General features: G+C 35.9%; 1 protein-coding gene across 17 annotated transcripts in view; it reads right to left on the reverse strand.

The window, feature by feature from the left end:
- The window catches only part of LOC113050581 (disks large homolog 1-like), a 111,314-nt gene that overhangs the window by 17,371 nt on the left and 79,616 nt on the right, over nucleotides 1–14,327 (reverse strand). For 16 of the 17 annotated variants that reach the window (XR_003276781.1, XR_003276780.1, XM_026213704.1 and 13 more), the window contains 7 exons: nucleotides 13,775–13,944; nucleotides 13,529–13,665; nucleotides 12,607–12,751; nucleotides 10,139–10,265; nucleotides 8,450–8,606; nucleotides 7,958–8,060; nucleotides 514–628 (listed from right to left, as the gene is read on the reverse strand). Coding sequence is in view for 15 of the 17 variants with exons in the window: in XM_026213704.1 (XP_026069489.1) it covers nucleotides 514–628; nucleotides 7,958–8,060; nucleotides 8,450–8,606; nucleotides 10,139–10,265; nucleotides 12,607–12,751; nucleotides 13,529–13,665; nucleotides 13,775–13,944 (954 nt within the window). In the remaining 2 variants the exon portion in view is untranslated. Of the gene's footprint in view, nucleotides 1–513; nucleotides 629–1,456; nucleotides 1,908–7,957; nucleotides 8,061–8,449; nucleotides 8,607–10,138; nucleotides 10,266–12,606; nucleotides 12,752–13,528; nucleotides 13,666–13,774; nucleotides 13,945–14,327 lie in introns of those variants that run through there. The other variant, XM_026213709.1, reaches the window with a different exon arrangement.

The raw sequence follows: 14,327 nt of genomic DNA on the forward strand, positions 1-14,327 counted from the left end.
GCTAAAGAATGAAGTAAAACAAACGACTCAGAAGAGCAAAACATCAGGAGCAGTTTCAGCAATCCTAGCAATCCTGATTATCTACTGATTTATGTCTAACTGCTACCGCTGTGCTAGGCTATGAGCGATGGGAGTCCATCAACAAAGGAAGGTGAAAAGAGCGGTTTAAAAAACATGGCAAACTTGCAGTCAATACATAGCCCTTCATGTCTCGCCCCAGTGTTATTGGCTGAAATTATGTGATTCTGTCTACAGTGTGACTACTGGTAAACAAAGTGCATGCAAAAAAAATTTTTTAAGGAGAAGGCTGGTCAAATATTAATGACAGTTTTTTTTTATGTTGCAATGATTTAAGAGATGGATTTTGAACTATGTAAAGATGCATTTAGAAAACATTACACCCCATTGTGTCCATGTATGATGCCATCAGTGAAAATGCTTCGCTTCCATATTTTTATACATTACGCATTATATTATCAGCATGTTACTTAAAAAGCATTAGGGGAAGCTCACCTGACATACAGGGTCCTCTTCTGACTAGTCCGCAATGAGCCGGAGCCTGAACTAATACTGCTGTTCATCATCTGCTCCCGTAGATCATGGATTTTGGCTTCAAATCGACTGTACTCTGTTGGAAACACAGAAAACAACATTACACATGCAGTCCTGCTGAGAAGAGATAAACAACAAGGAACACCCTAGCCCTCAAACACATACAGCCTCAGGGTGGATCGGTAATATCGATGGAGGTGGTGGGAAGAAAAGTCAGACAGAAAGAGAGGGACATATAAAGATGTGTGGTTTAGAGCATTAAGAGAAAGTATAGGATCTTGGTTTGTGGTAACAAAACCAAGATGCTTCAACATACACACAGCTGTGCAAGCCGGATGAATACAGTCTGATATGTTTGAGAAATCTTATTTAATGAGATGGGTCCAGTGAATTCAACATCCACTTCCCAGGAGTCAAACTGCGTGAGGAAGGTTTGCTCACACTAGACCAAAACAGTGAAAATGTTCATGAATTATTCTGTGGTTTAACCCACTTAACGCTCCTGCTCTTTCATTATGTTTGACCCTTAGGGAACGTGAGAAAGACATTCAAGCTGTGAAACTGAAACGTTGAAATTATAGTCCGATAAAGAGCTAACGACAGGTTTGAATCATCAAGAAAGTCTTACTTTGAAGTAAAAGTCAATGGAACATGAGGCAACACCAGAAGAAGAAAAAAAAACCTTTTGACCAAGTCATATTAAATATCCTGTATAAAAACAAAACAAAACCTCAAACCTCAAACAAAACTTCATAAAGGATACAAACATAATATTATGCGAAATGTAAAACACTATAACATTCAATGCACAATAAAACACTTTAATTCTCCTTCCACTAAATAATTTAACCATCTCTCTACAAATTAGTGTTCAATTAAGTTGAAAGTAAATCAGCATACTTACAGGCTCTTTTCTTAGAGCCGCGCAGGAGACTACAGTGAGCCAAAGTTTCCAGTATTTTCCTCCGTGTCTGTCTCTACCCCTCCATGTCAGAGTTCAATTGTGCTGTGGTGCTGAAGGACAGCTCCAAATCACACACAGCTGCTCTCCGCGCACAAATATGTGCTTGAGCTTGTGTATGTGCGCGTAACTTGCCTTAGTTGGACGCTTCCACACAAAGCCTCTCTGAGCACCTACAGCACAGCAACATAACAGATGCTAATGGACTAAACAGTGCTTGAATTTCTCACTCACTCAACCCTCCCTCCCTCCCCTCTCGCTCTCCCTCGCTCTCTCTTTCTGTTGAAGTCACAGCCCTAACCCATGTTGGCTTGTTTAACACAAAACTGCGCCTTCATTTCACAGAGCAAAACAAAGGAGGTAAATATGAAGAGAAAGTGAACTAACAACAGGAGAAACAGAAGAGCACTGAGGTGTGTGATGATATTTGTGAGGAACGGAGGTTCGGTGAAAGCATGCAGGTTCTGAGCATCTGCTCTAGTGGGCTACAGCACAGTTAGCCCAACTGGACACACACCACCCGTGGCTAAACATGTTGGTAATCCACAGAATTCATTTGGGAAAAGGATTTAGGCAGGTCATGGAAACAGCACTAAAATACACATGGGTCACTAAAATATGGTTATGTTGTAATTTAAGAAAGTATTTGTATACAATTTTATACTAGGTTTTCAGAAATACCATTTGGTGAATCAGAGGCACTAAAAGGGATATTTCACCCCAAAATCATAATTATGTCATCATCTATTCACCCTTATGCTGGCCACCAATTTGTTTTGGTGACCATTGACTTCCAAAAAGCTAAGTACCAGATTTACTTAACGGAGGAAAATTTGCAATGATGATCTACTGACAATGTAGAATGTGAACACAGACACAGCCAGATCATTTCCAGTAAAGACCATCACAAACTATCAAGAGCAATGCAAATTAACAACTAATCGCAGCCATGTCAAGGATATTTCATAAGTACTGTAAAACATTAGATTATCCTCAATAAATAATCTCTCTGTCATGTTTTCTCGCTGAATTTACATTTTCCCTTGGAAGATAAACATAACTCAATGACATAATAGCTGCATGGAAGTCTCTAGTGATAAACAAAAGTCTATAATTAGATAGCCGAAATGCAAAGTCATTCATAACGAAGACTGGAGAACATTCATAGCTTCTCTCAGAGTCCACACTGACGAAACAACAGGAAACTTAATGCTAGTACTCTAAGGATTACTTTGGTTTTGAATGAATAGTTAAATGAGAGTTATGATGCATGTGCTGCCATAGAACAGTGAAAGGCTTTCATGTTATCAGGAATTCAGAATGTTATCGTCATCAATTCTGTGTCAAACAATACAATTAAGGGGCCTTCACAAAGCTCAAAAAAGGAAGGAGGCAGGGAGAGGAAATAATACGCTTTGAGTCGCATTTCAAAAGAATGAAAGATGGATGAATAATCATTAGGAGCTTTTATATTTAGAAAAGGCATTAAGGCACAATGGTCAAAGCTAAATCATTGTATGGTTTGAAGTATCATTGTTACAAATGGAAAATCTCCAAAGTTTCCTCAATATGACAAATAGTATACTAGCAATGCCAATAAGTCAATAAATATTTCATGTTATGCGTGGGAAGTGATAAACAGACAAAATGTTGTACAGTACATCATTTTGCAAAAAAAAAAAAAAAAAAAATGCATTAAAAACTAAAATCAATCTTTTTAAGTAAAATTGAAAACGTGGTAATAGTGTATAAAAAAAGGGATTTTCATTAAGAGAACTGCTAAAGATTACATTTAAAAGTGTTATTTAATTATTAGTGCTTGTAAGATTAATTTAAAGTGGGGTTTAGATGACAACAAATGTAATATAGTTGTAAAAAACCTACATCTGCCAATAACTGATAGGGTCCAGTATACTGTGCATCCTCAGAGAGTATCAGCAAACTACCGGTGCTAAACTGCAAAAACACCAAAATATCAGCAGTCTGACTTTCTGCTTGAATACTCTGGATTTAAATATGTCTGGATTTTAAAAAAAGGTAACAGATCACTTCCTTTCAGTAGTGCTTTGTAGACCGAATAAGACAAAAATTCACAAACATTTTATGATTCATGAAATCTAAGTTTGACAGCCATGATCTCATGAATATGTGAACGTGAATTTTAACAAGGGCGCGAGAGAGGATTTAGTCTTTGATAATCTGAGTTTGTTGTCATAGTCGTAGAGTGCAGAGCTAATGTATGCAGCTAAAGCACTTTCAGTTTAAACATAATATTGACTAATACTTTAGTCATCTCCTTAAGGCATTAAAGTAAGCTTAACTCATTTTTGACAAGCAGAGTATAAAACCAGAGTATAAAAAAAAGAACTGCTATAGATGCCATCTAAGCATTACAGTGCTGGCAGATCTTTCAACAAAAGCAAGCAACCTGGGCTGACCACAGCAACTCCAGGTTTTTCCAGAATGATGATAATAATAATAATAGTAATAAGTTATTGTAATACAGAGAGAGAAAGAAAGAAAGACACAATTAATAATTTTGTACAATACATTATTATTTACAATATATTATTATTAATTATTATTCTGTTATGCACACAAAGTGTATAGTGTACATTTTCACATCACTGATGTAGGTCTTGGAAATATATAATAAAAGAAATTAATTATGACATAGATGGCAGCTTGAACAGTAGATGGGGATGTGACGACTGCAGTTGGTGGTTTGTCACATTCTTTTTTTGTTTCGTTGTTGTGCTATAGAGTAGAAAGCAAAAGTATGTGTCTAATAAATATCCAAAGATGCTTATAAGAAGAAAACATGACAAAATGTAAACATTATTTGATCACACCTTCTTGCAAATACATATATAAATGGAAATATCCTAGTTAAACTGGTTTCATTGACTGGGTGGTCCCGTTAAAAGTAAAAAGTGCTTGTTTGTTTCTTAGTTTGTTGAAGTAAGTGAAATGGGAAAATTTCTCCTTAATTCTCCAAATAACTGGAGGACATGTTACTGAAGCAAGAATTGCTCAGCTGTGATTGTGTGTGTGTGTCAGACACTGATGTCTTTAAGCTCTAGCACAGATCCTCAGAGCCGTTAAATCCCTCTGATCAAAGCAGCCTGGCCCTAAGGGGTTTCATTTCCTATCCAAACGCCACCATCAGGGCATGTTTAATGGCATTTGTTTCTCATGTCACAAAATGGAGGCTCTGGAACAACTGCATCGCATTTAAATAATTACATTACTACATCTGTTTAGTTAGATATCTAAAGCATTGTCTGGTTATTGCACTTAACGGAAAACACCATGCAACACTGACACATTCACTATGAGAAGCCCTGCAGAGTTGACAAGGTTCTTCCCTCAGCAGTTCTTCAGCAGCCATTGGTCAAAGTGAGTGCTGCATCTGTGCTTTCCATCGCTTTATTACGCATGTTGTCACACACTGCATATGGAGAGCAGAGGGAGTTGGATGTAACCCCAGCTCATTTTCCCCACAGGGAGCTGCCTGAACCCTGTTCGCACCTGTGGCCATCTTGCTGACTGAATTAGGCAGAAGAGCATGTTGATGAGATGTCTGGCATGGATAAGGGATGACAACAACAGTTGGTGTAGGGTTTTTTTTGGTATGTTTTTGGAAAGCTACACTGACTCATCAACAACTATCATGAGATGATGACAGACTACACTATGGAAAATGTTCAACAAACATTTGGGTAAATCTGAAACATGTCAAAACATGCACATGTAAAATTTCAAAACAAAAACAAAAGGAAGCAATGAGAAATTCAATATTACATAAAGAAAGTTTAACTTTTTTTTGTAATAAACATGTTTTTAGCTCATTTTTACATGTTGCTAATATGCTTTAACATTAGAAAATTCTAAAAAACAACATCTCTCTAGCATGTTTAACCTGTTGCTAGCTTATATTGGCACACTGCTAACATATTTAAGTCATTAGCATCTTGCTAGCATGTTTTAATAAATGTTAGCACATTTGTTTTAACACTTGCTAACATGTTGCTAGCATGTTTCAGAACATTGTCAAGCCAACATAATAACTGCACTGCAAAAAAATAACTATTTCATATATATATATATATAAAGAGAAGCAGCAAGGACACAAAATAAAGGTTTGGAAAAATACTGATTAGCAGCCAGCAAGAATATGTTGTTTCTTGTGTAGCTGCTAAAGAAAACATCAAGTAAAGAGCAGGTCAGGAACTGAAGAGCTCAGATTCTAAGTGCTCTCTTCTGTTTCTCTGTGATGAAGAGAACGGATTGTGGCATGTTCTCCTAGTGAAAGCCAAGCTGAAGGGCAGAGCTGCTCTGTGCTGGCCATGAACAGAGAAGCGTGATGGGTACAGGAAGTCAGGCTTAGAAGCCACGCTAAGACAACAGCTTTCACCAAACAGAGAAGATGCTACATGAACACACACACACTCGCTAGGGGTGTGAAAGAAGCTCGGATCACACATACACACATAGACCTGTTCAGAAGCTTAATTTAGACTCTCTCAGACTATCTCAAGCCAAAGCGCTGAGGGTCATCACTACCCCATTGGTATTTTAATAAACACTGCAGCTAGGCCTGCTGAGGTGATGGCCAGGCTGGTCTCTCTACTCCTCAGGGTGAAGAAGTCACGACCACAACACCATACAGCGAACTGTGCACAATATCTCCTACATGTACTGTACATGAAATTATGGGTGTAAAGATACACAGAAGTCACAGATAAGTACATACTTCGGTTTCAGGGTTGCGTTCGATACGAGTTAGGTACAACAAGAAATAGATTTTTCCATTTATTTTGAACAGACAGTAGCATGAGAAGTTGTTTTCGATTCGATTCAATTTGATTGTATCACTTCAAGCAAAAACAGAATGGTCTGACTTTGGATTTCTGAAATGATGTAACCTAAGACACCTGTACAAAACAAAAAACAGCAGATGGGCTGAATGAAAATGCTAATTTAATCTCTGACAGCAGGTGGTGCTTACAGAACAGCAGCCATATAGGGTTTCCTTAGTTACCGGTGTAAACAAAGCAGCTGCACTTATAAACGCTACTTTAATATGCATTAAATGGTTAGAGGAAAAGAAAATGCTATCAAAACATTCATATAAACCTCCACATATTTGTCTTCCTGTATGTCGAGCATCAAGAACAGTGAGCTTGATCTGCTTGGTACAGTGTTTTCTCCTCTTTACAGACTTGATAGAAATTCCACACAAATTGCTTTTAATATTGTAATGTTGAAATGATTGTAATGCAATTTGTTATTGTTTGTTACCTTCATTTTAATACATTTCCTATTTCAAATAAAAAAAATCCTGAAAACAATTCCAGTATTACAGTTTCCAGAAAAAATATTGTTCAATCACAACTGTCATAATAATAGGAAATGTTTTTTTGAGCAGCAGTTTACATATTACAATGATTTCTGAAGGATCATGTGACACTGAAGATAAGAGAAGTGGCAGCTAAAAAAATTCAGTTTTGGCATTAGAGAAAAAGTACAAATTCTAAATAAATATAAAAATAAAAAGTTATAAAATGTAAGAATATTTTACAATATTAATGTTAAATCTGTATTTTTGTTAAATAAATAAATAAATAAAATCTTATCAACCCCATACTTGGTGCACATCATTAAAATAGTGACACTAATCTAAACAGATTTTCCACAATCTAATATATTTACGATAGATAAAATCAAGTCCCACCCACAATTTTTTTATTTTTCTTCTTGTTGTATATACGGTTTCAATACCAGATCATGGAAGAAAAATGGGTTATGAATTACATTTAATGTTGACTTTACACAGTATAAGCTGGGTTTAAATAACTACAATTAACTTGAGGATTCAGCGGTATTCACAAATAAGACATAAGATTACTTAGTGGAGGCTTATCTCGACAGGTTATCATCAAGATCACACCTTACTGGCTGTTAAACACAAATGACAGGTTTTCTATTAAATCCAAAGTGTAATTTCCACTGACTCTCTTCCCATTATCACAGTCCACCATCCATGCTGCATCTAATCAAATTCTTCAGCTAAAAGCTCATCAGTTTAGAGTTTGTACCTTCACAGAGATTCTATCCAAAAAAAAAAGTTGTATGCAAATAGGAAAACCAAGAAGGGAGATGTGAAGAAACAAATCTGAAGCAGAGTGAAGAAAAGACTTAAAAAGACTAAAAGTAAGTTTATGAGGTTCAGGCTTGAGTCAAGTGTACATTTAGTGGCAGCAGAATGAAACATGACAGACCCTTAAATGAAAAGATCGAAGCTGTCGAAGTAAATGCCCAGTAACCCAGTTCTGAATGGAATCAAGCTACATGATATGCATAAGAATGTTATTTATTGTTAACATACTGGTCAGTTTGAAACTAATGCCTGAAATATTATGAGAGGAACTTCCTGCCCACCTTCAGGTCTGTACTGAGCCACGATGGTGACGGTCTGTCCAGCATTCTTCAGTGCTGCAGCTGCCTGTTCGTGTGTTGCACTGCGGAGGTCCACCCCATTTACCTACAGCACACATACAATATGAATGACGTGTATCATAAAGAAGCACTGATGCAAAATGCAGTCAGTGGGGTCCAAAAGATAAAGAATTTATGAAAAATACAGAATGTAAAATCTACTATAAACCCGGAAAAAACATTCAACTTCACTGATTGAGTGCTGCTATTTAAAATTATTTAATTTTATTTAATTATTTAAAAATAGAAATATACAAAGGCATCCTGAAATTTCAAATGAATCTTTCTCTGAAATGTTTATGCTGATAATGTCAAAGCATTTTATTTTCAGTAAGATGGAAAAATTATTTACAATTAACAATTGTTGATGAGTGAAACACTTTTTTTTCACTGAAAAAAGAACAACAACAACTATTAATAATGCAATACTCTTACAGAAATGATCCGGTCTCCTTTCTTTAATTCTCCACACAGATCTGCAGGTCCTCCTGCTAATATGAATGAGATGAAGATTCCCTCGCCGTCTTCTCCTCCTACAATGTTGAAGCCTAGTCCTGTTGTGCCCCGATGCAGGACTATTTTCCTAGGCTCCCTAAAAACCAAGATCAACATTTATTAGTTGATTTGAGTGTACAGGCCAGGATAAAAAAATATATATATATATTTTTAAATATATATATTTGACTGCATCTCCCTCTAGTGAACAAAATATGAACTAGGTACATGCTCTAGTCTAGGGTTAACAATTTGTAAAGCTGCATCACATTTTTCATGTGTCTGTAGATGGCAGCAGAGCCTCAAGTTACTGGCTCTGTAGCATTTCAGTGTTTTCAAAACAAACCCTTCCTCAACATGGCTACTTGTGCATCATTTAACCCTAAACACACTTCAAGAACAAAGGTTTAGCAAAGCATCATGACATATATTTCAGTTAAGAAAAGTGTTTATTTTTTTATTTTATTTTTTATACCCATCCTCTAGAATTAAGTCTTAATTCAAAGCTTATCAGATTTGGCAAAATTGAGATTGGTTGGTCATTTCATAACGCTAGCTAATGACATAAGAGGCTGTTTGTTTTTAACATCAGTTTGAGGTATTTGGTGAATTCTTCTGATAGGAAACAAATCCTCCCGATTAAAGAGGATTAAATATGGTAAAGCACACCAGTCAGTGTGTGTGTGTGTGTGTGTGTGTGTGTGTGTGTGTCCTTGTGTTTGTCCACGTTTCTACCAGAAAAAATAAGGCATGTCCGGCCAATATCATCTGTAGCCAGCTCTCGTAATATTGCTCTCTACTGACAGACAGCTCTTACAAAATGAGTAAACAAATCAGATGAGCAAGAAGATAGTATGCATATATATATACATATACATACACACACACACACACACACACACACACACACACACACACACACACACACACACATATATATATATATATATATTTGAATGAAAAATCTATAAATTATATATATAATATATATAATTCAGCATTTTTTATCAAATAGCCTAACATTTACAGTCTTGCAGTCCCCAATCTTAACACACACACACACACACACACACACACACACATATGGAGAACTGAGTAGTTGTGCATGAGTGTTTTCTAAAGTCTGGTTTGTAGCATAAAGATAGAACCATTATGCAGATATAAAGTATGTACTAAAAATTCCATTAACCTTGGGCAGCTTATCTTGCATGTAGAGAAATGCTATTCTCTTTGAACCTCATATCTACTCCAAAATGATGGAGCTGACTTCACACAAAGCTACATGTAATGAAACTTACATTGCATTATCTTCCAAATTTCAAGAGAGTGATACAGAGAAAAGACGTGTCAGGAAAAAAAAACGCTGTCAAAGATGTGATAAGAGTGGCAGAAATCATTAAGTGATTAAGGTGAAAGGATATGATTGTTAAGAAGCAGTTTAAAAACAAGTCATGATCTATATCAACTTTCATTCAAAATAAATGATAATTTCACTTCGCAAGGTCAAGGAATCAGAATGCATCATAGAAACTGCACAGACAACCTCTGAACCAAAAGCCAAAATCACATGTAAAAGTACAGCAAGTGGACATGATCATGAAGAAAGAAATGTGGAGGGCAAAGGCTCACCTTGTGATCTCATCATCTCCCAGCATGCCTTTTGAGATAGGAGAGTACCGAGATGGGGTGGCTGGGGTTAATGGCTGACTCAGATAGCTTTGGGTGCTGATATGGTTCTCCATGTGCTGGGAATAGGCTACAACCAAAACACAAAAAAATATGATGTTATTGGCATAATGATGAAAAATAATTTGACAATGTTCACAAAGATCAGGCCCGAGAATCTCAATACGACTGCACCACTCATATGTAATAACATTAAGAGTTACATGTACAGACAAGCAGACGACTGAAACTGCTGGGGGGGAAAAAATCCTCCTAGAAAGGATGTTGTAAATCATATTTGATCACTCCCTTTCTGCACACAATCTTCTTAACTTGTAAATTACCTTGCATATACCCTCAAGGACACTGCTGTTCAAAAGTTTGTGATTTGTAAGATTGGTAACACTTAACAATAAGGTTCCATTAGTTAATATATTAACTAACATGAACAAACAATGAATAATACATTTCTAACATTATTTATTATTCTTTGGGTAACACTTTATTTTAGGGTCTCTTAACTAGTTGCTTATTAGCATGCATATTACTAGAATATTAGCCGTTTATTAGTACCAGCTAAAATAAAGCACATATTAATGCCTCATTCTGCATGACCTTTTTCTCCATCCCTAATCCTACCCAATAATTAAACTTAACAATTATCTCCTTAACTATTATTATGGAGCAAATTAGGAATTTATTCAAGGAAAAGTCGTACTGAATAATGAATAAGTGATATCTATTCTAAAGTGTTTACAATCTTTGTTAATGTTAGTTAATGAAAATACAGTTGTTCACTCTTAGTTCATGTTAATTCACAGCGCATTAACTAATGTTAACAAGCACAACTTTTGAATTTAATAATGCATTAGCAAATGTTGGAATTAAGATTAATATTAATAAATGCTGTAGAAATGTTGTCCAAAGTGTTTAGCTAATGTTGACTAAAGAACCTTACTGTGAAGTGTTACTTTTTTTTTTTTTTTTTTTTCAAAAGAAGTCTTTTATGCTCACCAAGGCTGCATTTATTTGATCAACAATTTCATTTACATCTATGCATTTAGCAGACACTTTTATCCAAAGCGACTCACAAAACAGCAGGAACAAAACAATTCAAATTCAATTTATCGAAGTCAATATACAATAACATATTTACTACTTTGGCAGATTATTACAATTTAAATAACTTTTCTATTCTATATATTAAATGCAATTGATTATTGTGATGTTAAAGCTGAATTTTCATGAGCATTCAATCCAGGCTTCAGTGTCACATGATCCTTCAGATATCATTCTAATATGCTGATTTGGTGCTCAAGAATTATCATCACCAATGCTGAAAACAGCTGTGCTGCTTAATATTCTGAATTCATCTTTTTTAGGATTATTTGAACAATAGAAGGTTCTTAAAGGGTTAGTTCACCGAAAAATTCTAATTGTGTTATTAATGACTCACCTTCATCACCCTGACCTCAGAGGGTCAGTTACAATTTGTTGAAGCATCGAAAATACATTTTTGGACTTAAGTCTGATTTACAACGAATGCATGAACTGATAAAATGCATATCTATAATAAAATCATATTGTAAAGAAGCATCTGCCAAGTGCATGAATGTATCATGAATGTGTGTGAACAAAATCCTTTTTAGACTCTCTAATTGATGTCACTACTATGAAAGATGTATCCTTAAAGTGAAATAAAGACAAGGGTACGCACTGGGCAATTACTAACTGCAGACATCGACAACCCATTTATTTAATTCTCATCAAACAGTCCTTCACCTGGCAAATCCCTGCGTAGTGCCTGACTGGCTGACAGATATAATGAAATGGGATCTCTAATGAAATTGTTCTGTTCACGCCGAGAAAATCACATTGCGCGCGCACACACATGACCGAGACAGTGTTGTCTACATGTGTGGATATCCTTACAAGGCTTTAAAACTCTCTTTGCAATACTTGCACGCACACATTCACTCATTTCTACATATACTGATGCTGGATTTGCTGGATGGGGGAGCTGGCCACGTGATGCACTTCATGATTAAATGTGCTTTTGTCCTTCATGCCTTTAAGCCCTACTGACAGCTTCCTTTCTCAGAATCTAATGCAGGGGGATCTGGCCTGCCACTGGAACATCACCAAGGTGCTACATTATCGACTGTCATCACTCAGCACTTTGCAGAGTCAATTTTAGTGGCCGTCCTCACGAGTTGCTGCCCCCCATCAGTAGAAAGTGCTGTGTATAGCAGCTTTGAGGTGAGATTTAAGCCATAAGTGAGCATGGGACCTCGGAACTGAGTCAAAGCGCATTAAAGGCAAATCGGTTCATTCTCTGACCATTGATAACGCCTGCATGCTATTGTTTTCTATGTAAGTAAAAATAGAAGAAAAAAAAAGAACACAGTATGTTTCAAGATAAGCTTACTTACAGCTGGTGACATCGGGAGGAACGTAACTATCATTCATAAAGACACTAGTGGGTTTCGCCACTTTTAAATAGACGACATCAGGGGTGTTTTTCAAGGCAGTCACGGCATCTTCATGAGTGACCTCTTCAAGGCAAACAGCATTCACCTTTAACAGAGCACATGATTAGATGAAACCTTCAGATGAAACTTACAAAATAAAAGTTTGAGGCTTAAAGAGTCTTCTATACTCAGCAAGGTCACATTTATTTGATTGAAATACAGTAAAATCAGTAATATTGTGAAATATTACAATTGAAAATAGCTGTTATAATCTAATGTCAAATGTATGTATTCCTTATTTATTCTTGTACTAGGCAAAGCAATTTTTTGCAGCCATTACTCCAGACTTCAGTTACAAGTACAAGTACAGAATTAATCTGAGACTGAATTATGTTTTACTGGAACTTTTGGTTATTTAATTCAACCTTGCTGAATAAAAGTATCAATTTATATTAAAAAAATTAATTTTGAAAAAGATTTTGAAATACATGAAGGTATTAATATTTAATATAGCCAGGGCACAATAAACTTTAAATGACAGAGAAGGACTAATTTAAGGTTAGTTTCATTTTTCAGTAATGGTGATTAGCATGAATTTCATTTTTGTGTGACAAAAATGAAAATGAACTAATTTATGATCACATTCTGCCAGATGCAAACGTTTCTCTTCAGGTTGAAGGCCACAGCTTATTTGTAAAAATTGTTTATTTTAGAGGATATATTTAGCATTAAAAGTCAGCAGCAGGAGCTCTAAATGAATAGGTTGCACAAAGTGCCCTTAAAAAATTTTGATTTTTTTTCCTCCTCCTTCCATTAATATAAAATGATGTCTCTAATGTTATTTAGTAAATACAAGTAATAGAAAAGTTAACTTTTTACTTACAGCCAGAAGTTTATCTCCAATCTGTAGCCGTCCATCTTTGTGGGCCGCTCCTCCCTCAATGATTTTGGTGATATAAATACTGTTGTCCCCAGGAATATGTTGGTTTCCAACTCCTCCGGCTATACTGAAACCTAAACCTGTCAACAGAGGTCAGACTAAACCATTTCATAACATGAATTATAGTGACTGGACATCAAGGCCTAGCATGCTTTTATTTTGTAATCTTCAGATGAGAGATAGCTTTACCTTTAGGACCTTTTACCAGCTTTAAATCCATTATTTTTTCTGTGACAGCTTTTTTTCTTCTGACGTACAGTCTGACAATGCCGCCCGCCTCTTTCAGTGCCTCCACAGCGCTGCTGTGAGTTACGTCTCTCACATCTACATCATTTACCCGCAGTATACAGTCATTAACTCTGTACAGAGAGAAAGAGGGAGAACAATGACTAAACGGTCCAAAAAAAGACAAAAATCACAATGATAAAGTGCTCTTCGAAGTACAGCCAATCTAAACACGAAATTAGTGTATAAACAAATGATCTATCATTGTAATCCTGTTTTACACCTCAGACACAAGCTGGATGTAAGGGAAGAAGCAGAAAAACTGCAACACAAGAGCTGGACTGCAGAACAGAGCTGCAGGTCTATACAGAAAATGATGTGATTTCTGCTTTCTACACTGAGTATTTTCTAGAATAACATTCATAGCATATACAATGTTTATCAGGAATGAGCCAATGACAGCTTTTACACACTATTCCAGTAAATAACGTGAGGAAGAGAAGGTTCAGATTTAAAT

Source organism: Carassius auratus, chromosome 31 (assembly GCF_003368295.1).
Source record: "Carassius auratus strain Wakin chromosome 31, ASM336829v1, whole genome shotgun sequence".
Taxonomy (NCBI): Eukaryota; Metazoa; Chordata; class Actinopteri; order Cypriniformes; family Cyprinidae; genus Carassius; species Carassius auratus.